General features: G+C 43.3%; 1 protein-coding gene across 3 annotated transcripts in view; it reads left to right on the forward strand.

Annotated features, from left to right (window-relative positions):
* LOC144829368 (xaa-Pro aminopeptidase 2-like) overlaps positions 1 to 25,476 on the forward strand; it is a 449,433-nt gene that overhangs the window by 294,499 nt on the left and 129,458 nt on the right. For all 3 annotated transcript variants that reach the window (XM_078688440.1, XM_078688439.1, XM_078688441.1), the window contains 3 exons: positions 2,526 to 2,615; positions 5,955 to 6,064; positions 15,097 to 15,174. In XM_078688440.1, coding sequence (XP_078544566.1) covers positions 2,526 to 2,615; positions 5,955 to 6,064; positions 15,097 to 15,174 — 278 coding nt within the window. The remainder of the gene's footprint in view (positions 1 to 2,525; positions 2,616 to 5,954; positions 6,065 to 15,096; positions 15,175 to 25,476) is intronic.

The raw sequence follows: 25,476 nt of genomic DNA on the forward strand, positions 1-25,476 counted from the left end.
CAGGTTATTATCCCACCTGGTATTGTGGGTGGAAGAACAGAATATAATATCAGAAGTCCACATTAGCTTCTGCTCAGTAATAGCAAAGTGGAACAATGGTTTAGCATATATGTACTAACTGGTAGATATGTTAAGTCCAGGAGAGGGGCTTTTCATGTAGCCTTTATAGGCTGCTCTTGTGCCTTTAACTTTGCTAAGAATACTGGGGGTAGAGAGGGATCTACTGAATTTGGTAATCCACTATGTCAAGACACCTTCTTTAGGGCGCGTTTTTGCCCGGGGGGAGTGTACCCCACCTAGCCCTTCACAACGGGGTGTGAGAAAGCGATGCATAATGTCCCCCTTTCTATTTTTATTATACATTAACAAGGTGAGAGCTTTTCATTGTCAAAAGGTAAGGATTTGCCCAAGATGGGAAAATACCATATATCCGTTTCGGTATACCCTGATTATGCTGGGACAGGTAATTGTCTTCGATTGCTTTTAGATTTGTTTGTTGCAATTATGGAAGACTTGGATTTAAAGGTGAATTTTTCGAAATATTTTATTAAGACTTGTGGCCCATGCAAAGCAAAATCTAAAACTTGTTTTTTAGGGGGCACCTCAATGGGTAAAATAACAACTTTGAACTACCTGGGTATTCTTTATAACTCAGAGCTATGGTGGGAACCACTTTTAAATTTAAGGTCCCAACAATTTGAAAGTGCTAATGAGGCTTCTGTTTTTTTGCCTCTAGTTTGGCGCCAAACCAGTGCGTGAGCTGGTACAGGTTTATAAAGGCAAATGTGTATCTATGGGGCTTTATCGTGCAGGAATCTGGGGCTACAGCAATTCAGCAAAAGATTGATAAAACTATATGTGGACTCCATTAAATCCCATGCACCACGGCAACATTTATTGGCCACAACCTGCTACGTCTAACATGTATCGCTGATATGGTGGCTTTGGCACCTTTCCTGCCATGAATTAACATATGTGGACGTAGTACAGAAAGTGCCCCGAGGGCGCAACAGACGTTTGCACCCGTTTTGCGTGCCCCTGGGGCACTTTGATATTTCAGATGGGGCCGCAGATGCTTGTGCTGTCCCTTCTGTAATATTGATAGTGCTGGTACACATAAAGAGCCAAAGCAGTATCTGCAGAGGACGTTCCCTCATTTGCATGGGGGCGTGTCCGATGCAACCGAGGGAATCCCTTTACGGGTTACTGCCTGCACAGTAAAACATGGTGCAGCTGCTTCAAAGTCCCTCGGTATTTCACTTGAATATGCTGCCCCCAGGGCAGCACAGTTTCAGGGCTGCCCTGGGGGCAGGGCATTTTATGTAATAGTGGACACTTTCTCTGTTTGAGTCCGGTATATGTGTTACAGTGTAAGCCTGAGGCAGGCTTAGTTTGTCTATTTTTGACTGACGCCTTGTGCCTAGACAAAAAGGATTGTTGTCCCTGGATAGCCTATGTAAGGCAAACATTTGTCAAATGGGGCCTACCTGAACTTTTCCAGTACCCTCAAAGTATTGATGCCAACTCAAAGCAACTTGTAGAAATACTTTACCATAAGCTGTGTTACAATGAGCCCATCAACAACGTAAAAATCATGGAATCTGTTTCCAGTTCCTTACCTGTTTCCTCTAACATTGGGATCAAACCTTACCAGAGTTTTTATATCTAATCCCAACAATAGATCTTACTCGTTTACATTTGGGCACCCGGCAGGTCGAGGTACTATTTCCTGTTTAGAAATCATTGTAAAATACACTCCTAAAATGCCCTTGTGACATGTACTCAGACCAAAGCAATGTGCACTTTATATTGTTCTGCCCTTTATACACTGCCCCCTAGAAATCATTTTTAGTCCCCCAATCACGCACCTTCAACTCTAGGCAGCACCAGCTGTCAATAGCTCTTATACAGTTTTTATGTTCCTCACGTATCTGCAACACCTTAATTAACTTTATGAGAGTGGCTATTAGCACCAGGAAGCGCTACGGAGATTCATAATCCAAAAGTATATTTAAAGAATAGTGATTGCAACATTAATAGGAAATTGCTGCATGTATTGTCTGATGTTTTATGCCGGATTTTATTTCCGATTTCATGGATGTGTTTATTGATTCTCTTTTATGACATATTTGCCGCACAAAGATCAATTGACTGGCTGACAATGTTGCAACATCAGAACATCCTTTCCTGCGGAAGCTGGTTAAACATTATTTTGTTGCATGCAAATAGAGACCATGGTTTGCAGCCGAATTGAAAAGATTTTCTGAAAGCAAAATGAAGCCCCTTCACAGCAAAATAAACGTACTCTTTTGTAATGTGGCTTAGTGTGGTCTGGGTGTGCTAACTAAAGCAAATCTAAATTAGACAAAATTATTTTAATACAGCAGAAGACTCTCGCATTACTGGAAGCATAAACCTATAACTATACATAAAAGTGTGAGAGAATACAAACTGCACTGAAGTAACTATTTTGTTAACTGAACTTTCCTCTAACTTGCAATTCCCTCTTCTCTCCCTAACTCCAGGATAAGCTCTTAGTGGACAACTTCTCGCCAGTGATGAAGACAAAGGCAGTCAAAAATTCTCAGGAACAGAACCTACTTCGGAAGGCCCATGTAATGACATCTTTACAGCTGAATTTCTTTGATTTAGCATTTAAAGAGTTTTATTAAAACAGTAAAGTGTTCTGTGTACATGCACTTTTAGTATACCTCTACTCTGTTATTGTTGGAAATCCGTCTTTCATTTCACCAGCGGCATAGTAAGCGTGCAATGGGTTCTAACACAAGCAAGGAAAATGGCCTTCCAGTTTGGCCTGTAAGGCAGTAAAATAAAAACATAATTGAGAAATCTCTGGGGCCCAGTGCCGTAGTATCTGTTGAACTAATGTTAGCTGTGCCTCTGCTATTCACATCTGTTAGAAAAATGTCACCTTTTCTCTTTTCTTTGTGATTGGAGCAAAGGCACCAGCCTCTTCAGAAATAAATGTGTTTGCCATTATGGTTGCCTGACAGTATTCCTAGGGTTCTTACATCCTGCCTGAAAGGGTAGCTCAAACTTAGGGGCATATGTACAAGCCCCTATCGCCACGGGAACATCACTTTTTGTGATGCTCCCTTGGTGATAGGTGCCTTGCCTTATGTACAAATAAGGCTACCTACTACTTAACGTGGCTTAACGATGCCTTGTACACAAGGCACCATTTTTGCGCTATGCTTAGCGTGAAAGGGGCGTGCAGTGGGTGTCGTAGTTAGTGATCCACTGCAACACCCATTGTATTTGACGTTGCCCCCATGTACAAGGGTGGCAGCACCAAAATTAAGACCAGGAAAGTCCTGGTCTTAAGTTGGCGAAATGAGGAGAAATGCATTATTTCTCCTTGTTTTTGCATTTTCCATGTGTGCTGCCTTGTGAAGAATGAGTCAGGATTATTGTAAAAGTAAGTCACAACAAATTCTTTGTGCTTGTATGTCTTTGGTCCCCCTGTAAGGGGGAGTTCTTTTCTTCTCCCCCTCATTTCTTGAAGGGAGAGTTCTTTTCTTCTCCCCCTCATTGCTTGATCCTCAATGTTTTGTGAGAACTATGTGAAAATAACATTTCAGGGTATGCTGAGTATGCTACTGTTGTTATGGATTTCCTTCCCATTCTCCTTTCCTTTTATCTTTTGAACAGGGGGTCCACATCCTTTTAAGGGGTTTTAATTTTGTTGCAATTGTGTTGCAATTTTGTTGCATTCAAGCTTGGTTATCATAGTCAGAGCCCCTCTGTCTGTTCCTTGTTGCAAATTTTTTTTGTACATGGTGAAGAATATTCCTTTCATTTAGCTCAGATCCAGCTCCATAGAATAAAAGTGCTCTTTATCGAGGCTAGGACTATCTGAATCAGGACCAGAGAGGCATTTCTTCCCACTGGGCATGTCCCTGATGGAATAGAACCAACCACTGGAGGGCGGTGTTTAGGTTGGGGGCACTGCTGGTGCCTCTGTCACTCTTCCCAGCTCCTCGAGGTTAATTGTAGCAGGTCCAGGGAGGCTTCATGAAAGAGAAAGAGATGCGGGAGTGGGAGGTAGAGAGAAAGTGAACAAAGAGGGAGAAGAAGAAAGGATAGAAGGAGAGCGAGAACAAATGGAAAGAGAAAAATTGTGTGAGGAATTGAAGGGAACGGGATTGGTTTGAGTATTTTGCCAGGCCTACTTTGGTTCACCAGCATGAAAAATGTATTAAATTACATTTATTTTTCAGAAGTTTAAATTGCCACCTAAAGTGGAAAGGTGTATTATTGCATTATGCATTAATAATTATTAAAAGTGATGTATAGAATGACCTAAAAGTAATGTAATTATTTTTTAATAAAAGGTATTGCTACATTTGTTTTTAAATTGAAGTAAATAATAAATATATCATATTTTTGTTTATTTTTACCAATGAGTTATAATTATTTATATTTGTATCTATCCTAAACAATTTAAGTTAATTAGCAATATTTCCTATGAGGTTTAAACTTAAGCCCCTGCATCCATTATTTTCAATTGGCGGGAGTTACAGTCCTAGTGGTCGGCCACATGTGGTGCTGGACTTACTACCATTTTTTCAGTAATAAATTACTTTCGTAATCTTGGCTCCAACCCCTTTGTCTGGGGGTGGAGGCATGTAAGTTTACACTTGTGAGTAACTTTTCACTCAGATTTCGTGAATAGCCAAAAGTAGTAAAATTATTTAAAAATGTAAGAGTAAATTGCACATCCAAACAACTTAAAAGTGTAATTTACCTTTGTGAATAGCCCGACTGGCTTTGCATTGCTTAGTTTTGCAATCTACCAAATGGAGGAATGAGAATTAGAAAAATCTCAAATGCAATTATCTGACCTCTGTTTAAATCCTACTTGAGTAAGAGTTCCTAGGCACCAAGTGTTTTATTGCCCTATTAGGGACCTAGTCATGAGTCTGTGTAGCTTGACTGCATACTTCCGCCACTGATAGTAACCAATAGCAGGGGTGTGGTGTTACTGAGTATTACGTGTGGGACCCTGCGTTATTCCTGACAAATAAGGAATTACTAAAATAATCTGTAATTCAGTCCAGATTACACTAATTATTCCTCATTGCATCGCCTGTATTTCACCTGGAGACTCCACCTTCAAGACCTGCAGTTGCTGACCTTCTCGTAATTCTGATGGGGAAAGCAATTCCTGCTGACACAGCTTATGTCAGTTTTCTTGAGTTTGTGGCAACTGCAACAGATTTCAGCCAGGAGAAAGGCAGCAGGTCTACCCTTACAGATATCTGATGATCGATTGAGTTTGAACAGGAAAAGCTCAATTCATCTTACTGTATAAAAGTTAAAAAACAGTGGCATTAACGCTGGGCTCTGAGACGTGCATATTTGGACTAAGTTGATTTGGTCCCCCATCTCATGCTGCAGGCAATGTTCAGAGTTGAGTTGTGTCACAGCTTTTCCTACTTGTTCCAAGGTCCTTCGCTGCTTGTGTCCCGGTCCTCCTCTTCAATCCCATCTGCTCATGTTCTGCTGCTTTGGTGCAGTCCTGCTGCCAGGGTTTGAACAAAATGTTACTTTCATGCCTATTGTCTTTTTCTATGACCTAACCCCACACTTGAGAGGGTAACCGTCAACCCTACCTCTGAATATCCAATAATTAAGTAAATGAAAGGTCACTTGAGCACTCTGCAGTCCAATGTCTTCTATTAGTGAGATGCACTGATTCACAAGATCTCAAGCACATATAAAGAGGTCGTCTCCTCCCTGTACACAAATGGGGCGCTGTGTGTGAAATTGGCTAGGAGTAGTCAAAATTCTAGTTCAAGCAGAGAGTTTAGATTCCTCTGTTTGGATCCTCTTAATTAGAAATTAACAGAAATGTGTTGCATTTACAGTTCAGACACTCTGTGTAAAGCACTGGCTGCCTACTGATGTTTCTCTTTTTGCATGTTCTCTAGATCCGGGACGCCGTAGCAGTAATCCAGTACTTTGTGTGGTTGGAGAAGAATGTCCCACAAGGAGCAGTTGATGAGCTATCTGGAGCACATCATGTAGATGAGCTGAGAAGGTAACATAATACAACTTTCATCCATGCAGAATGGGATATTAACAATTCACATGAAGCCATTGTTGTTCTTTATAACTGTACTTAAAGCAGGAGAATGCACGCTGTTGAGCTATTTATCATTAAGTATAAAATGTGCGTCCGCTTCCAGGTAGCGGTGACAAATCCTCCATGCTGCTATAGTGAACTCCACATTAGGCATAACATACCTTCCATGCATTGCTACTCTGGTGCCAGGGTGAATTCTGGATGTTATTTTGAGGCACTTTACACTAGACATGAATGGGGTAAATTGACTGCCTATTAACAAAAAACAAGTGTGCTATGTTAATTTATCTTATGATCTGTTATGTTAAGAGAAAACATAACCTGAATCTTCCCTAAATGTGGTTCACAACTGTCATTGATTGAATGCCTTCTAACGTGGCTGATCTGAACAGGGTAGGTGAACAACAAGGCCGTGTTGATTATTCTAAAGCAAGGCATGGAAGCATGAACTTCAGAATGGGCTGGCTCTACAGTGTTGCTGCTATGAAAACGAAATGTTCCTGAATATATAAAATGACTGTCAGGGCATGATTCAAAATGAGCAGTTGTCTCTGGCGTATACAAATTCAGGAGTGTCAGGAGCCTGCGATAATACCAACACACAGAAAAATCTTTGTAAATTAAAACCCCATACTCGATTAAAGAAGCGGAAGCTAAGCCAGCATGATTCTTGTGATCATCCACCAATGTTTGTTCCAGATCTCCTAGATCCTTTAAACAACGCGATTAAAAACGTTTTTCCAGCAGAAATCAGACACATATATTCTCAACATTCAAGAGACCTGTTACATTTTCAGAAAGTAATAGCTTTAGGATATTCATCCAAACATACTGTCTCATTTTCATTTAGTGTCATCAGCCTTTGATTAGGACCCGAACAATAGACATGAACAAAGTTTACACTTGTCATGTCGATCAAGCATGGGTGATGGCACCTCTCTTTCTTCTTGATTGTAACATCTGAAATAATTGATCTTGGTTAAGATTTGCTCGTCAAAATTAAAAGATCATGAAGATTAGGTCTGCTATTCTTGGGCAAACAGTGAAACTGGAGAGGCGCCTATTAAAGGAAGACTTGGGTTGCTAAGAATATTGTAGAGGCAGTTGAAAGTAAGGATGGCTGAACTAAAACAGATTCTTAACAGGAGGAGGAGTTTTAAAACTACTGCTGCTGAACAAATTGAGATATGAACAGCTGTGAAGCATAGAAAGAAAAAAAACTGTCCCTATGCAACAAGTAATAGGTACTGTTCTTTGTATATTTTTCATTTTGCTCAGTGACCGTGATGTGGCATGTCCTGCATACACAATCAATATGTATTCCCATGCCCTAGGCAGTCAAGCAAGAAACATTTTCTAATACTCCTCCACTTCTCTCTCATGTATTAACAATGCAGTAGCACAAAGGATACTCCTAGGAAATCCCTAAAACAGCCCACTGTCTCCTGGTAGATGCAAGCATCCAGTCAAGGATTCTCTGCATCAGTCACAATGCTTACTGGTCTGGGGTCTAGGACATGTTTAAAAAAAACTAGCTCCTCTCTTTGGCGCTGATTTAGAGTTTGATAGGCAGAGGAAAGTCCATTGGTGTGATGGAGTACTTCACAACTGCAATACCAAGGGTTGTCTACCTGTCAAATTTTGAGTTGTCCGTCAGCCCTGTGGACATCTGTAAACATTGTCAAGAGTCACCACCAAAGCAGTTGTTTCCAAGGCATTAAAATGTGCTGGATGGTACTGTCAAAATCATAGTACCATCCATCAAACTTTTAATAAATTTCAGGTTTTTTTTCAAATATAAAACCAGGATTTTGTCTTTGAAAAAACAAAAACTAATGACCCCTCCACCATAGGAATGTTCCCCCATGATGTTGGAGTCATTAAAACGTTTTTACTGTCCCTTAGCCCCATGTTTTTTACAGTGGTACAGAAGAGTAAAAACTCTAAACGGGCAGCCGGTCAAATGGCCGTGCCCCCAACGACCCTTACTCAATTGAACTATCAGAGGAGTATCTCAGTGACAGAGATGGAGTAGTGACAGATATCACCCATGAGTAAACACCCACACTCAAAATATTTTAATTTTCCTCCTTTCTTGCTTTAACACTGAAGTCGGCAAAATAACAGCACTCTGAAGTGACTAAAATGTGATATGAAGCATTGCATAAAACTACAACATAAATAGGAAAACATACAGTACACATTCTCTTTGAACATGCAGCATCCCTTTTTTGTAGGAACCACAAATATTTTGGGGGGGCAGCACATGGAATTGTGAGAATATTTGCATAGATGTACATTGTTAAAGCATTGTTATTACAGTGAAATTGCGACTGATGAGCAGTTAGCATTTAAACAAGCACGACTAAGGTTAGGATTTAAACACACTAATGATGCCGCCTAACTTATATCAATAGGAGAAGTGTTCCGTACGTGCATGCTATGATGCACAAACAGCATCTACCCTTTCTTTGCAGACATTAAAGATTCTCAGTGAACAGACATTTGTCCTAAATATGAAGGACTCATGTTCAAGTATAAGGAATCATCTTCTTTTGTAGACCTGCAAACAAGTCAAGATGGTCATGGCTTTGAACTGTACCTTAACTTCACCACAGAATCAATGGAGAGTTCTTCTCTCCCTGAGCTATGGTCTTTTCATGTGAGCCCTCAAGCAAGACAAATACCATAATTTTATGCTTTTTGAACTTGACCACATATTTCAGAGATGAGCACATTTGTGAATCTAGCCAAGAATAGAGCATTGCCCCAATACATTTGTTTTACGATTAACTAGAACTATATTGATAACACTCCTCAGGCACAACCAATAGAACATTATGTTCCTCATGGTATAGTAACCCTGGGGACTCTGATATTGTACCATTAATAGAAGAAGATTGAACAATTTTTACTTTTTTCACAGGTTTTTCTTAGTAAAAGTATCCACCTTCCAAGTAGAAGTTTGTTAAGCCTAGAACATGCTCCACAGCATATAACACACATTTGTTCTCCATTTATTTGAGGCCAGCTTTGGCTCGGTGGACAGTCAAAATATCGATTTTTAAATATCGAAGCACAGTTATATCAAGTTTTAAATATCGTAGGGCCAAAATATCGAAGTCAAGAATATCTACAACCAGAATATCGAAGTTAAGGTAAGAAATATCGATGTTGCAAATATCAATGTTAGTAATATCGATAGTTAAATTATTAATGTTAATAATATCGATATTTATATGAGTGTTATATATTTTAGTATGTATTTAATATGTATGTGTTCTATATTTTTTGTTAAGTGTTGTACTGTTTTTTTAATAATATGTATAAATCTTTTAGAAATAAGTCATTTTTTTTTTTTTAAAGTAAATTTTGCGTTTTAGCACCGTAGCGGGTTGTGGGTGTATAAGGGAATAGGGTGGGCATTAATTAAATTATAGTAAATTAAATAATAATTTTTAGGAATTATTAATTTATTTTAATTACATTTTGGGGCTGATTCCGATTTGGTAAAATCCCTTCCAAATAGCCGTACGGAGCATATTTCCCGTACGAATCGTACCCTTAAACGTCCCCGTACGTACGATGAAGTACGATTCGGACCCAAAGCAGATCTCCGTACGAATCGTACGAAAGACCATACGACTTAAAAATCCGTATGAATTGCATTTGTAACACGCAGTATGTGACATCCGTAAGGATCGAAGTAGCATTTTCCAACCTAGCACGTACGATTCGTCTCGTCAACACTCCGTATGACTTTTTCTATGGGAGCTCAAAACAACCAGAAAAGCAGATTTCGACTCGAACCGTGTACAAAACTGACCCCCCCAGGTACAGTGCCTACACCCCATGATTGCAGGGGTACGGTGCGTAGGGGTACGGTGCATACACCCCATGATTGCAGGGGTTCGGTGCGTAGGGGTATGGTGCCTAGGGGTACGGTGCGTACACCCCATGATTGCAGGGGTACGGTGCGTATGTGATTGTGTGGCTCACCGTACGAATCGCTCATACGCGACATTTTCTGTACGAATTGCATTCCCAGGTCCGGATCATACTGGTCGGGTCGTACAGCATGTTTACGATTCGTACGGTTCACTGGTTCACTGTGAGGGTCCGTGTCGTACGGATTTCCCCTTGATTTTCGTACGGTTCACAACGATTCTGTCGTATATTTTTCAAACGAATCGTACTACGCGATTCGGACGGAATTGTACGAGTCGTACGGAAAGGGCTACGTATTCGATTCGGTCGTACGATTGGTTTACCGAATCGTAATCGGCCCCTTTGTGTTTGTTTTATTTCTGTAGCGGGTTGTGGGTTTATAGGGAAATAGGGTGGGAAGTAAAAAAAATATTTTAAGTACTTATTAATTTTTATTTATTTTTATTATAATTAATTTATTGTTAATGAATTATTAATTGGTAATGAATTATTATTAATTGCTAATTATTGTAGTTGTATTAATTTATTGTTGAAGTGCGTTGTGTTTTTTTAGAGGAATAAGGTGGTAAGTAAATTATTTGTAACTACGTAATTAATTAAGAAAAATTGAGTATTGATATTTATTTTCTTTGTTGATTAATTATTAATTGGTTGTTAATTTGTATTAAATATTATTTATTTGTATTGATATTTTGTTTTTGTAAATGAATTATTAATGTGTTATTAATTGTTATTGCATATTATTTAGTGGTATTACAAATTATTTTTTTTGTTAATTAATTATTATTTGGTTATTAAGTTTTTATTACATATTATTTATTGTTATTGAGATTTTTTTTAAATGTAATTATTAGTTGCAAATTAATTTTTATTAATTGATTAATTGAAAATGTATTTAATTGTGGGACATTTTATGAGGAGTGTGTTGTGTGTTTATTGGGGAATAGGGTGGGAAGTATTTCCTAAATGTATTAATAAATCATTATTTAATTACAATATTTATTGCATTTATAAGTATGTTATTTTTAACATCTACGTTGTCCAACGCTTTCCCTACTGTTGCACTCACTGGAGTGGGAATAGTCATTTTTACCCCTACGCTATCCAGCGCTTTCCCTACTCTTGCACTCTCTGGAGTGGGAATAGTTATTTTTACCCCTACGCTATCCAACACTTTCCCTACTGTTGCACTCTCTGGAGTGGGAATAACCTACGCTATACAGCGCTTTCCCTACTGTTGCACTCCCTGGAGTGAGAATAGTAATTATTACCCCTACGCTATCCATCGCTTTCCCTACTGTTGCACTCACTGTAGCGGGAATAGTAATTTTTACCCTTCGGCTATCCAGCGCTTTCCACACTGTTGCACTCTCTCGAGTGGGAATAGTAATTTTTACCCCTATGCTATCCAGTGCTTTCCCTCCTATTGCACTCTCTGGAGTGGGAATAGTAAGTTTTTATCCCTATGCTATCCAGCGCTATCCCTAATGTTGCACTCTATGGAGTAAGTATATATATTCATTTATATGTATATATTTAATTTATTTTAACATTTAGGGGCTGATTCTGATGCAGTTTGGAAATACTTCCAGACTGAATCTGGTTGGAAATGGTTTCCAACCCACTCGGATCGGGACAGTCCGACCGATGGAGTACAATGCATCCGGATGCTTCCCGATACGACTCCCATTGACTTCAATTGGGCCCTGGGGCGTTCCCGATCCGATTTGGAAGGAGTAAATGCCATTAGGAGGCCTTCCTAACCACATCAGAATCAGGCCCTAGGTGGGAAAGCTTTCCAACCCGCATCAGAATCAGGCCCTTAATGTATTAGTTATTATTTTTAAATATATTTTAATAATTTTAACTATATTTCTTTTAATTATATGTATTATTTACTTAATTTTACATTATTATTACAACATTAAAAAGAACGATATCTTTAATGTCGATATTTTTGACGACTATATATTTTTTTCTATATTTTTGTTCTTACCTTTATGTAGATTGGACTTCGATATTTTTGACTTCTATATTTTGTATGTCGATATTTTTGCAGGCCGTTTTTCTGTCCATCGATATTCTGTCACACATTCCTTTGACTCAGCCATGATTCCACTGCTTTTCGGCATAAGAGAATGTTGGTGTTAACACAATAGCTTTGGAAGATAAATGATTAACGTAATGTTATAAGAAATGATCTTACAAAAAGAAAAGAAATGGAAAATGGATACCACCCAATGAAATCAAAATGTAAAGTTTTTTGTTATAATGTGCATTCATTCCATGAGACAACCCCCACAATAACAACATTGTAAAAAATATAAAACATTCAGGGGCAGATTTACAAGCCCCTTGCGACACTTTTACGCCGCCGGTGCGTCTCTTTTATGACGCAGTGGTGGTGTAAACCATGCGCAATGTTGCGACTTATTTACAACGTAACGCATCTAGGCAGATGTGTCACGTTGTAAAGCCCTGCACCACATGAAACCTGCGTCAGGTTTCATGTGGGCGTTCTGTCACAGGGTGGGCGTTCCCTCGCAGAAAAGCCCTGTAAAACTGATGCAGTGAAATCTACAAGATTTCACGGAGTCAGTTTTAGGACGCTGCTGCGTCAGACCCTTACGCCTGTTTGAAGCATGCGTAAGGATCGATGCACCACGTTAAGTATGGGCGACCCCAGTGCATTGCGGGAGTTGCGTCGCGCTTGCGACACAACTCCAACAATGCGCCGCCCATACGCCACAAGATGCGTCAAGCATCTGCCCCTCCTTACACCATGGTGTGCCGCATTGTAAATGCGACACATCCATAGTGGCGCAAGGGGGGAATTATGTGACGCATCTGTTCTGGCGCATCCCTGCTGATTTGCAGGGATGCGCCAGAAGTTGTAAATCTGCCCCTCAGTACGCTGGTCGGTCAGAAAGAGTGATGATACATTAAATGTTTTTCTTCTCATTGGTAGTGCAAAGGTAGGCACTGAACATGCAGTACCAGTTTTCAAGCAACACCTTTAACTTAAGTTATATCCCAAATCAAGTAGGAGTCACTTAGTGCATATCATCCAGTGCCAAAATTGTGTTGCCATGGATTGCACATTGTGACACATTATGCAGGACATCACTGACTTTTATAAATCTCTTTTTCAAAGGACATGCACCAGTTCATTCCGCAACATTGTGTCTCTAGGTGTGGTGTGACATCATGACAAACGATCGACACCCCAAGGCTTGCATCCAAGCCCCAGCTATCTACTAACACGCCCCTATTACATTTTGTCTCCTCTGTTATCCATATCCTGTGCCATAACGGGACCGGTTGGATCTGGATAATATCTTCTAGATATGGCAGACCTAATTCAGTATGGCACACAAAAGAGGAGGTACTATTGGGGACCATCAATTAAAATTTTAAAAAACATGTTTTAGGCTACCTGGAGTGAACCCACATCCGCACAACCCCATATGCCAGCTCTATATGTAGCTACGCTAACACATTTCACTTTGTAGATCTCCAGTAGTTCAACAACAGGACGTCTACCCAGTTTCTTGCTGAAATTGGAGAGAGTAGATAAGGTCTTAATGTAAAGTACAGGTAATCAAAAGAAGAGTGACCATAAAGATAAAGTATATAAAGGAGGTGGGTGTCGCACGTGAAGTCTGAGGCCAGTTGTAAGTGGTCCGATGGTAAGACCAAATTTCAAGAAAAAATACACTGTTTTTTCAGGAAACCCTCACTCACCCTAGTGGTGACATGCTTCATCATCGGGTCCACCGGGAGAGATCGAATACCTCCCCGGTGTGCTGCGACGCCAGGAGACTGCGGAGCAGGTTTTTGTGTGAAGATGAAGTGTGAAAAAATATACTGAGGTTAAAAATGTCAGAGGTTGTACCAAACAAAACTTTATTCATTGGTCAACCTGACATATTAAAAAATGAGATATGTGAAGGGAAACTAGCCAATTACTTTATACTGGTGGATCTCGTGGATCATCCATCCACGAGATCCAGCGAGGGTGAAGCTAGGTGCCGAGCGGGTGCTGAGCGTTGCGGGCGGTGTGCCATTGTCGCTCCCACCCCCCTCCTGTGTTCTATGGGGCGTGGATCTATTTCTTTACAAACTCCTAGGTTCCTCGCAAAAGAGGTAAAACCCCACTACTTATGAGTTTGTTTCTTTTTCTTTTTGCACCAATTTACACATAGTGCTATTTTTAACTTTCACGACCATTGGCAGGGCGGGCCTTAGCGCGCCCCTCCTGTCATTGGCACACTCGCTTACCGGTCCTGATGAAAGCCCAGTAAAGTAAAACATAAAAACGGGCAGAAACATGTTGACCTTCTTTACAGGGTAAACACCAGTATAAAGTAATTGGCTAGTTTCCCTTCACATATCTCATTTTTTAATATGTCAGGTTGACCAATGAATAAAGTTTTGTTTGGTACAACCTCTGACATTTTTAACCTCAGTATATTTTTTCACACTTCATCTTCACACAAAAACCTGCTCCGCAGTCTCCTGGCGTCGCAGCACACCGGGGAGGTATTCGATCTCTCCCGGTGGACCCGATGATGAAGCATGTCACCACTAGGGTGAGTGAGGGTTTCCTGAAAAAACAGTGTATTTTTTCTTGAAATTTGGTCTTACCATCGGACCACTTACAACTGGCCTCAGACTTCACGTGCGACACCCACCTCCTTTATATACTTTATCTTTATGGTCACTCTTCTTTTGATTACCTGTATATTGCTTGGGGACTAAGAGTGCCCTAAAACCCTCTCTCTCCTTTTGTTGAGATACTTAATGTAAAGTAGCCTCCTTGCTTTTACAGCCTGCACCCATGACCCTGTACGGTCAAACAATATTCCCAGATAGGAAAAAGTATTTGTGGATTCTATTCTCTTATTATCAATAAAAAAGTTTTTTCTTAACACATCCTGGCCCACAATTCATTACATATGTTTTAGAGAAATGTATTCTAAGACCTCTAACCGACATACTGTAACAGATATTAATTGACTATTCTTTTTTGGATCTAGGAAGCAGAAGAATAGTGATGGTCCCAGTTTCATGACGATTTCTGCCAGTGGTTTGAATGCAGCACTTGCCCACTACAGGTATGAAGGGATTTGTCTTGATTAGATTGCTTATGATTTTTACTACCTGTTTCAGTGGAGTTCAAGCCAGAGTTTAAATATTTCTTTCAAAGAGATTTTCTTTGCTTTGTTTTCATTAAATCAACAACACAAACTATATCGACAGCACAGATCATATCCCTTGCTTCATCCCAGTCCCAGTATGGCTGTGGCAACACCCCCCTAACCCTACCCAGGCCCCAGGGGTCCACGCTGATGACCCGCAGTACTAGACAGCCCAGGAGGCGTTCTATAGGAGCTCAGTTATTTGTTGCTTGGCTGCAGTGGTCTACTCACACCCCTGAAATCACGTAGCGAGGTGCGGGGATCTCATTGATTTAGGGAAATCGTAAAGAAAGTCTTTCACTATTAAGTAGTTCAGCAAGCAACCCCACATCGCCTCAAACCAATGCCCTATTTCCAGTAGCCCCCAAGACAGTTTTTCCATCACCAACAATGTCCATAGTCTCCCCGCCCATTCCGGCATGGTGGGGATCTGGCTAGTTTTCCATTTCAGTGCAAGCAAATTTTTGGCCGCAGGAGACATATTCATAATCATACACCAATCTCTCAGTGATAGGCTTGTTATCTCCAGCAGTCTTACATTCAGGATCAGCGTTGTCTGGTTTGGTCACAGTGGGTAATCGACCACCCCCCTGATATGCCTAAGAATTTCTTTCCAAAAGAACTATAGTATAGCCCAACACACATGCATCATATAATTTTCCTAACAGCCAGTTCTCCAGGATAATCCATCTGCTATGTCATACATATGTTGCAGTTTCTCGGATGTCACATACCAGCCCATCATTATTTTAGACAGTATATTTTATACAGTATAGTATAAGTATTGGAGATAAGGCCCTTTGGGCCACTATATGACACAAATAGTTTCTACCATGCCGTCGGCCTAGGAGACACTGTTTTTTATTGGAGAGTCCAATGCTGCTGCTGGAAGTTGAGAAGCCGATTGGCTTCCAGAAGGCAGTACTTCTGTTTGCACTTGAAGAAAGGCTTAGTATTCCCTCCAGGAAACACATCTCTGAGCATCCTACAACCCCTTCTTCCCAGTGGCCAAATTCTCACTTATTCAGACCTGGGATAAAGTCTTGGCTGTTCAGTAGTGGCGTAATGGGGGAGGGGAAGGACGTGAGGATCATAATTCCCGTGAGAGAGTCCCACACCTGTATTACTGGCTTATGGAACTCAGAGAAGTAGCAGACTGATGACCTTGCATGTTTGGGCAGATAGGCATGGCTTACAGTGCACGGTTAATCACCTTTACATCTATAAGAATCCAGTAGAGTTTTGTCTCATATAGTAACTATTAGAGAAATAGTCAGAGCTGGGTTACCTCATAGTATTTTTCAACATCTGGCAGCTCCCCCTCCCCCGAGCGTTGGTTGGTTTGTAGGACCATTCTGGATACCCTTTCCCCTTTTCCTCTCCATATAAATGTGTCTATCTCTTTTTGGAGGGCCTGCATGGCATCCTCTGGGACCACGACCACCAAGGCCTGGAAGACGTACAGTAAGCACATTTGGATGTTTTGTTTGACATCGGCTACCCTGCCCAGCCTCGACAGGAGAGATCCTTCAATTTATGCAAGTCACTACTGATCGCGTGGATGATTCAAGGATAGTTTCCTGCATAGAGCAGGCGGTACGATGTTGTATTGTAGATCCCTAGGTATTTAACTTTCTTCTCTGCTCAGTGCAAGGGAAGGCCTCACGAATTGTCAGTTCAGAGACTGCAAGGATCACTACACTGAGCATTTCAGACTTGTTAAGATTGACCTAGCAACCAGATACTTTGCCATAGTTTTCCAGGGCCCATATTGCCCAAGGAATGGATTATTCTGGGTCCGTCAGGGTCAACAGGACATCATCCATAAATGAATTAATCTTATGGTGATCGTCCCCAACAGGCATGTCCCTAATATACCAGCATTGGTGTGTCATGGCCGACAGGGGCTCAATGGAGAAGACAAAAAGAATAGGTGAGACGGGGTAGCCCTGCTGCTTCCCTCTCTTCAGCGAGATCATGGTGGAGCATAAGCCATTTACCTAGATGGACACAGTTGTGTTTTTGCAGAAAGCTGCTATCCAGTTTTGCATGTTCGTCCACAGTCCAATCCCTGAAAGCATCTGAAAGAGGTAGACCCAGTTGACCCTGTCAAAGGTTTTTTCCACATCCAATGACAGGATCGCCACAGGGATTTGATTATTGGCCTCAATAATTAAGTTCAATACCCATCGGATATTTGAACTAACCCCCAAATGGGTTAAACAGGTACGGAAAGTGCAGCAAGAAGAGCCTGCTAGATAAAACTCTTGTAAACATTTTGAGATCTGAGTTCATAAGCATTATAGGCCACCTGTGCTTGTCCTCCTAAGTGAATTAGGGTAATATGCACATGATGTATCAAGGGTGCAATTGTCCTCATTAGCAGGAAGCAATTAAAGAGTGTTGTCAGCCTCAAGGTTACCTCCAAAGCCAAATATTTATCGAAGCGATTCAGCTGTCTGACTGGCCTCAGAGCTTTATCAGGATGCATGTCTTTAACTGCTTTCAGGACCTCCTCTGGTGAGAGGTATGCATGTACGTCTGCTATTGGCACCAGCTCTTCAGCATAGAGGCTCAAATAGTATTCTCATAAGGCTCTACATTTCCCAGCCCTTTCGCTTTCAAAGTGACTTCCTCTGCCCTCAAATGATGGATGAACACCCGCTGATCTGCTGTGCCTTTGGCACATACCAGGGCTCCTGTTGTGTTGGCTCATTCATAGAACCACTGCCTCAGGTAAAGTGGTGCCTTTTCTGCCCTCTCCATGGCCTCTAAGTTGATTTGTCACTGAAGCCCCACAATCCGGTGCTGGGCTTTTAAATATTCCGTCTGTCTGTGCTGAGCAGTTGCCTTCGGCCTTCAGAACATTCCGACTAGGCGATCCCACAAGACAGAAACTCACTTTCTCTGCTATGCATTGGTCCCTGAAGACCGCCCTGAAGGTGCCCCAGACCAGAGTGAGAGGCATCTCATCTACCTTGTTTTTCTAAAAGTAGTTCACTATAGAATCGCTAAGTGCCTGTCTGCAGGGGTGGTCCCTCTGTAAGATCTGATTGAACCAACATAAAGATGCTCAATGCCCCCTTCTCTGTTGGCCATCTCTCTCCCACAGGACCAACACATTGTCCGAGAGAGCTATAGTGAACCTCTTGCTGGTTGCAGTCGCCTCAAGAAAGAACTAGGAGCCCACATCAAGTCGATCCTGTAGTAGGATCTATGAAAATTGGAGAAGAAAGTCTAATCCTGCTTCAATGGGTGCTGCACCTTTCAGAGGTCCACCACCCCCAGATCGGCCTGGAAGTGCAGCAGGTCCCACGGCAAAGCTCCTTGTGCACATCTATCCTAAGAATGCTAATCTAATTGCGCATCTGGAGACAGATTAAAATCTCCTACCCAGAGGAGGTGTACCGATGCCTACATCTTTACCTTATCTACCAAGCTCTAGATGTACTGTGCCTGTCCCTGCTTCGAAACAAAGGCATTGAATATAACCAGTGTACACTCTTGTACTCTCCGCTCTACATATACATAGCACACCTCCTGTGTATCTCTCTTGACTCCCACCAATTCGAAGGGTTTGACCTTAGGTACGCCTATCATCACCGCTCCCTCCTAGTGGAAGAGGCTGCGAAATATTGAGTGGGGTACAGTAAGTGTCCTGGGATCTCAAGTGCATCTCCTGGAGACACATTATATCTGGAGCAGCCCCCAGACTTCCCTCTAGATTTAATGTCTTCTAGAGGGGAGTTCTGCCCCTTCACATTCCATGCAAGTATAAGGTTCTTGGGGAATTGCATGCCTCTCCGATACCCCGATAAATTCTGCGGTATCATTCATCAGTTCCCACACCCCTGGTCTAACCATAGTGTGGATGGGATCAAGCTTGTGTTCATGGTCCCCTCCAAAGTAACCATAAATCCCCCCTTTCCCTACCCCCCGATATCAACTCCCCTAAACTACCCAAAGCTAAAGGGAAAGGAACCAGTACATTTCCATCACATTGGAATGCTGTGAAGTGGCCTTCTCCGCTCGGCCCAGAGTCCCCCACCCAAACAAGGTGCCCAGCCCCTCAGCTACACAAGAATGCACCAACTAGTCCATGGCAAAGGTTCAGCCCCAACTAAGGCATTCAACCAATCTTTCCCCTCTCAGGGAAGCGTGAAATATCGATGTGTCTCTCTTTTGTGCCAGTGAGATGCACCCAAAACCCCCTCATAAACATGCAGTGGAGAATATCAGGCACGACGAAACAGCACAGGTATGTGACTTATACCCTCCACCTCGGCACCATCCCTCGTTGTACATAATATATCAAACAACTATTCCTATATGGCTTGGCAATCTGTGACAGAAGACTTTCTTTGAAGCTGCATGTCTTACACTTTTGTTTGGAATGGAAAAGAACGTACATAAAACAGCTCCTACCCACCATTTGTGGAATCTTAAAATCTGAGAGATCAATGTTCCTTGGAGAGCAATATTCCTGTTACAAAATATTTCACATCTTCAATGAATCGACTTCAATTAATTATTTCCACGTCTAGGGCTGAAGACAGCTTCCATTAACAAGCATTTGCAATGTAATAGGTCTCGCATTATGAAAGTTTGAGCTATTGGTCTTGTAAATGACAATTTTTTTAGTTATGTGTTGGTTTTGAAAATAGCTAAATTACTAGCTTTGTCATTTACAATGCCAATAGTTATAACTTTCGCAAATGAGACACCTATAGCATTTGTAATGCAGCATGTTTTGTATTTACGTGACTTAGATGTATTGATATTACAAATAACAATGGCTTTTAATTTTTTTAAATAATTAATACTTAAATAAAAGTGATTGTAATTTATAATGGCAATAGCTTAAACTTTTGTAAATAACTTTTGTGAAAATCATGTTCAGTGTATTTTATTGTGATGAAAATCCAAGAACAGAAGTGAAATATTAACATCTTTTTGTGATATTTGTAATAAAGTTTGAAACATTGAGAGAACATATTTGAACCAGTTGTTGTTGAATGGTTGCACAGATTGATGCTGTAATGGCGTGGAGTGATGTTGTGGTGGCGCTGAGTGATGCTGTGGTGGTGCTGAGTGATGCTTGGGTTGCGCTGAGTGATGCTGTAGTGGTGCTGAGTGGTGCTGGGGTGGTGCTGAGTGATGCTGTGGTGGTGCTGCGTGGTGCTGTGGTGGTGCTGAGTGATGCTGTGATGGTGCTGAGTGGTGCTGTGGTGGTGCTGTGGTGGTGCTGAGTGATGCTGTGGTGGAGCTGAGTGGTGCTGTGGTGGTGCTGAGTGGTGCTGTGGTGGTGCTGAATGATGCTGTGGTGGTGCTGAGTGGTGCTGTGGTGGTGCTGAGTGATGCTGTTGTGGTGCTGAGTGATGCTGTTGTGGTGCTGAGTGATGCTGTGGTGGTGCTGAGTGGTGCTGTGGTGATGCTGAGTGATAATGTGGTGGGCTTAGTGATAATGTGGTGGTGCTGAGTGGTGCTGTGGTGGTGCTGAGTGGTGCTGTGGTGGTGTTGAGTGATGCTGTGGTGGTGCTGAGTGGTGCTGTGGTGGTGCTGAGTGGTGCTGTGGTGGTGCTGAGTGGCGCTGTGGTGGTGCTGAGTGATGCTGGGGTGGTGCTGAGTGATGCTGGGGTGGCACTGAGTGATGCTGTGGTGGTGCTGGGTGGTGCTGTGGTGGTGCTGAGTGATGCTGTGGTGGTGCTGAGTGGTGCTGTGGTGGTGCTGAGTGATGCTGGGGTGGTGCTGAGTGATGCTGGGGTGGCACTGAGTGATGCTGTGGTGGTGCTGGGTGGTGCTGTGGTGGTGCTGAGTGATGTTGTGATGGCGCTGAGTGATGCTGTGGTGGTGCTAAGTGATGCTTGGGTTGCGCTGAGTGATGCTGTAGTGGTGCTGAGTGGTGCTGAGTGATGCTGTGGTGGTGCTGCGTGGTGCTGTGGTGGTGCTGAGTGATGCTGTGGTGGTGCTGAGTGGTGCTGTGGTGGTGCTGAGTGGTGCTGTGGTGGTGCTGAGTGATAATGTGGTGGTGCTGAGTGATAATGTGGTGGTGCTGCGTGATGTTGGGGTAGCGCTGAGTGATGATGTGGTGATGCTGAGTGGTGCTGTGGTGGTGCTGAGAGATGCTGTGGTGGCGCTGAGTGGTGCTGTGGTGGTGCTGAGTTATGCTGTGGTGGTGCTGAGTGGTGCTGTGGTGGTGCTGAGTGGCGCTGTGGTGGCGCTGAGTGATGCTGGGGTGGTGCTGAGTGATGCTGGGGTGGCACTGAGTGATGCTGTGCTGGTGCTGGGTGGTGCTGTGGTGGTGCTGAGTGATGCTGTGGTGGTGCTGAGTGGTGCTGTGGTGGTGCTGAGTGGTGCTGTGGTGGTGCAGAGTGGTGCTGTGGTGGTGCTGAGTGATAATGTGGTGGTGCTGAGTGATAATGTGGTGGTGCTGAGTGGTGCTGTGGTGGTGCTGAGTGGTGCTGTGGTGGTGCTGAGTAATGCTGTTGCGTTGAGTGATGCTGTGCACTGAGTGGTGTTGTGGCATTGAGTGGTGTTGTGGGATAGACGAGACCTAAAAAATGAAAGTGTCCTAATGTAATGAAACTGGTGCTCAGGTAAAGCGCTCTAATGCCTTCTGGTTTAGTTTGTGCTATATGAACTCACTAAAAGAACACATAACAGTGGCTATAGCCACTGTGTAACATTTTTCATATCAATACACATACACATGAAAAAGATTGAAAGAAAAGTACATCACTCCAAGCTTGGTACAGCCACCATGCTGCCTTTCACTCAAATCAAGCACGGACTCACTCTTCTTATTATTAATGGCGTGGAGTGATGTTGTGGTGGCGCTGAGTGATGCTGTGGTGGTGCTGAGTGATGCTTGGGTTGCGCTGAGTGATGCTGTAGTGGTGCTGAGTGGTGCTGGGGTGGTGCTGAGTGATGCTGTGGTGGTGCTGCATGGTGCTGTGGTGGTGCTGAGTGATGCTGTGGTGGTGCTGAGTGGTGCTGTGGTGGTGCTGAGTGGTGCTGTGGTGGTGCTGAGTGATAATGTGGTGGTGCTGAGTGATAATGTGGTGGTGCTGAGTGGTGCTGTGGTGGTGCTGAGTGATGCTGTGGTGGAGCTGAGTGGTGCTGTGGTGGTGCTGAGTGGTGCTGTGGTGGTGCTGAATGATGCTGTGGTGGTGCTGAGTGGTGCTGTGGTGGCGCTGAGTGATGCTGTTGTGATGCTGAGTGATGCTGTTGTGGTGCTGAAATATGCTGTGGTGGTGCTGAGTGGTGCTGTGGTGATGCTGAGTGATAATGTGGTGGGCTTAGTGATAATGTGGTGGTGCTGAGTGGTGCTGTGGTGGTGCTGAGTGGTGCTGTGGTGGTGCTGAGTGATGCTGTGGTGGTGCTGAGTGGTGCTGTGGTGGTGCTGAGTGGTGCTGTGGTGGTGCTGAGTGGCACTGTGGTGGTGCTGAGTGAAGCTGGGGTGGTGATGAGTGATGCTGGGGTGGCACTGAGTGATGCTGTGGTGGTGCTGGGTGGTGCTGTGGTGGTGCTGAGTGATGCTGTTGTGGTGCTGAGTGGTGCTGTGGTGATGCTGAGTGATGCTGGGGTGGTGCTGAGTGATGCTGGGGTGGCACTGAGTGATGCTGTGATGGTGCTGGGTGGTGCTGTGGTGGTGCTGAGTGATGTTGTGGTGGCGCTGAGTGATGCTGTGGTGGTGCTGAGTGATGCTTGGGTTGTGCTGAGTGATGCTGTAGTGGTGCTGAGTGGTGCTGAGTGATGCTGTGGTGGTGCTGCGTGGTGCTGTGGTGGTGCTGAGTGATGCTGTGGTGGTGCTGAGTGGTGCTGTGGTGGTGCTGAGTGGTGCTGTGGTGGTGCTAAGTGATAATGTGGTGGTGCTGAGTGATAATGTGGTGGTGCTGCGTGATGTTGGGGTAGCGCTGAGTGATGATGTGGTGATGCTGAGTGGTGCTGTGGTGGTGCTGAGAGATGCTGGGGTGGCGCTGAGAGGTGCTGTGGTGGTGCTGAGTGATGCTGTGGTGGTGCTGAGTGGTGCTGTGGTGGTGCTGAGTGGTGCTGTGGTGGTGATGAGTGGCGCTGTGGTGGTGCTGAGTGATGCTGGGGTGGTGCTGAGTGATGCTGGGGTGGCACTGAGTGATGCTGTGCTGGTGCTGGGTGCTGCTGTGGTGGTGCTGAGTGATGCTGTGGTGGTGCTGAGTGGTGCTGTGGTGGTGCTGAGTGGTGCTGTGGTGGTGCTGAGTGATAATGTGGTGGTGCTGAGTGATAATGTGGTGGTGCTGAGTGGTGCTGTGGTGGTGCTGAGTGGTGCTGTGGTGGTGCTGAGTAATGCTGTTGCGTTGAGTGATGCTGTGCGCTGAGTGGTGTTGTGGCATTGAGTGGTGTTGTGGGATAGACGAGACCTAAAAAATGAAAGTGTCCTAATGTAATGAAACTGGTGCTCAGGTAAAGCGCTCTAATGCCTTCTGGTTTAGTTTGTGCTATATGAACTCACTAAAAGAACACATAACAGTGGCTATAGCCACTGTGTAATATTTTTCATATCAATACACATACACATGAAAAAGATTGAAAGAAAAGTACATCACTCCAAGCTTGGTACAGCCACCATGCTGCCTTTCACTCAAATCAAGCACGGACTCACTCTTCTTATTACTGATTAGAAACGCCGACCATCTAAATAAAAAATGCAAGCAATTAAAGTGCTCTGACGGGGCAGCGGGAGAGTGGAAGCAGCCCCGATGTGGGATTGGTGTGGGAGGCAGGAGCAAGTCAGGAGAGGGAGGAGGGGGAACTGCTTGCAAAATGAAATTAAAAGCGGCCGGCCAGGAAATGCTCTCGGCATTGCGGGGGCGGGGGAAGATAGAAAGAAAAGTACATCACTCCAAGCTTGGTACAGCCTCCATGCTGCCTTTCACTCAAATCAAGCATGGAGTCACTCTTCTTATTACAGATTAGAACCGCCGACCATCTAAATAAATAAAAAATGCAAGCAATTGAAGTGCTCTGACTGGGCAGCAGGAGAGTGGAAGCAGCCTCGACGTGGGATTGGTGTGGGAGGCAGGAGCAAGTCAGGAGAGGGAGGAGGGGGAACTGCTTGCGAAATGAAATTAAAAGCGGCCGGCCGGGAAATGCTCTCGGCATTGCGGGAGAAGATAGAAAGAAAAGTACATCACTCCAAGCTTGGTACAGCCTCCATGCTGCCTTTCACTCAAATCAAGCACGGAGTCAATCTTCTTATTACAGATTAGAACCGCCGACCATCTAAATAAAAAATGCAAGCAATTGAAGTGCTCTGACGGGGCAGCGAGAGAGTGGAAGCAGCATCGACGTGGGATTGGTGTGGGAGGCAGGAGCAAGTCAGGAGAGGGAGGAGGGGGAACTGCTTGCGAAATGAAATGAAAAGCGGCCGTCCGGGAAATGCTCTCGGCATTGCGGGGGGCGCATTCCTTTTAAGTGTGAAGCAGAGGGCGGGAGCAGCCTTTGATGTGCGAGCGAGTGGGAGGGAACACCATATGGGGTGTGATTGAGAAGTGAGGCCAAGCGCGCGCTGGGGAAGCGTCACGCTTGAGTACCTCACATGCATTGGGGACAATCCTCGCTGGTTTCAAGAGTTTATTTCGCCTACTATACTCTCGCAGAACAACGCATGCGCGTTGGTTCAGCGAGACCTAAAAAGAGCTTCAACAAAGCAATCCTACTGATGTCACGACATGCTTTGGAGGAATATTGCATTTTTTGGAGGAATACATGTAATATTCTGCTTGCTGAATTTAATTGGATACATTGAAAATCTGGATTATAAACGAGAATGTGGCATTAATATCGCATTGTGGGGGATTAAGTATTCAGACTATGAGCTCTATACACTGGCAGGCTACAAGAATCTAGAGCAGCAATACTTAAAGTAAATATTCGAATAGCCACACCCTCTCAATTATTGGCTGTAATTCAAAGGGTAATAGTTATTATTACTGATTGCTTTAACGGTTTTTCAAAAGAACCAATACCAGATGGTAATTCTGTATGACCACTAGCAATGGTAATTAACTGGGTATGGTTGCCAGCATATATATATATTATTTTGCATATTTATATAGCGCAAACTCGACACAAGGTATTGGAGCGCTTTTCATGAGCAGCGTATTTACATTACACATTCAGGCACGGGGAGATTAAGTGATTTTCCCAGAATCACAGGATGTGGACGCGACTAATATTTTG

Source organism: Lissotriton helveticus, chromosome 4_1 (assembly GCF_964261635.1).
Source record: "Lissotriton helveticus chromosome 4_1, aLisHel1.1, whole genome shotgun sequence".
Taxonomy (NCBI): domain Eukaryota; kingdom Metazoa; phylum Chordata; class Amphibia; order Caudata; family Salamandridae; genus Lissotriton; species Lissotriton helveticus.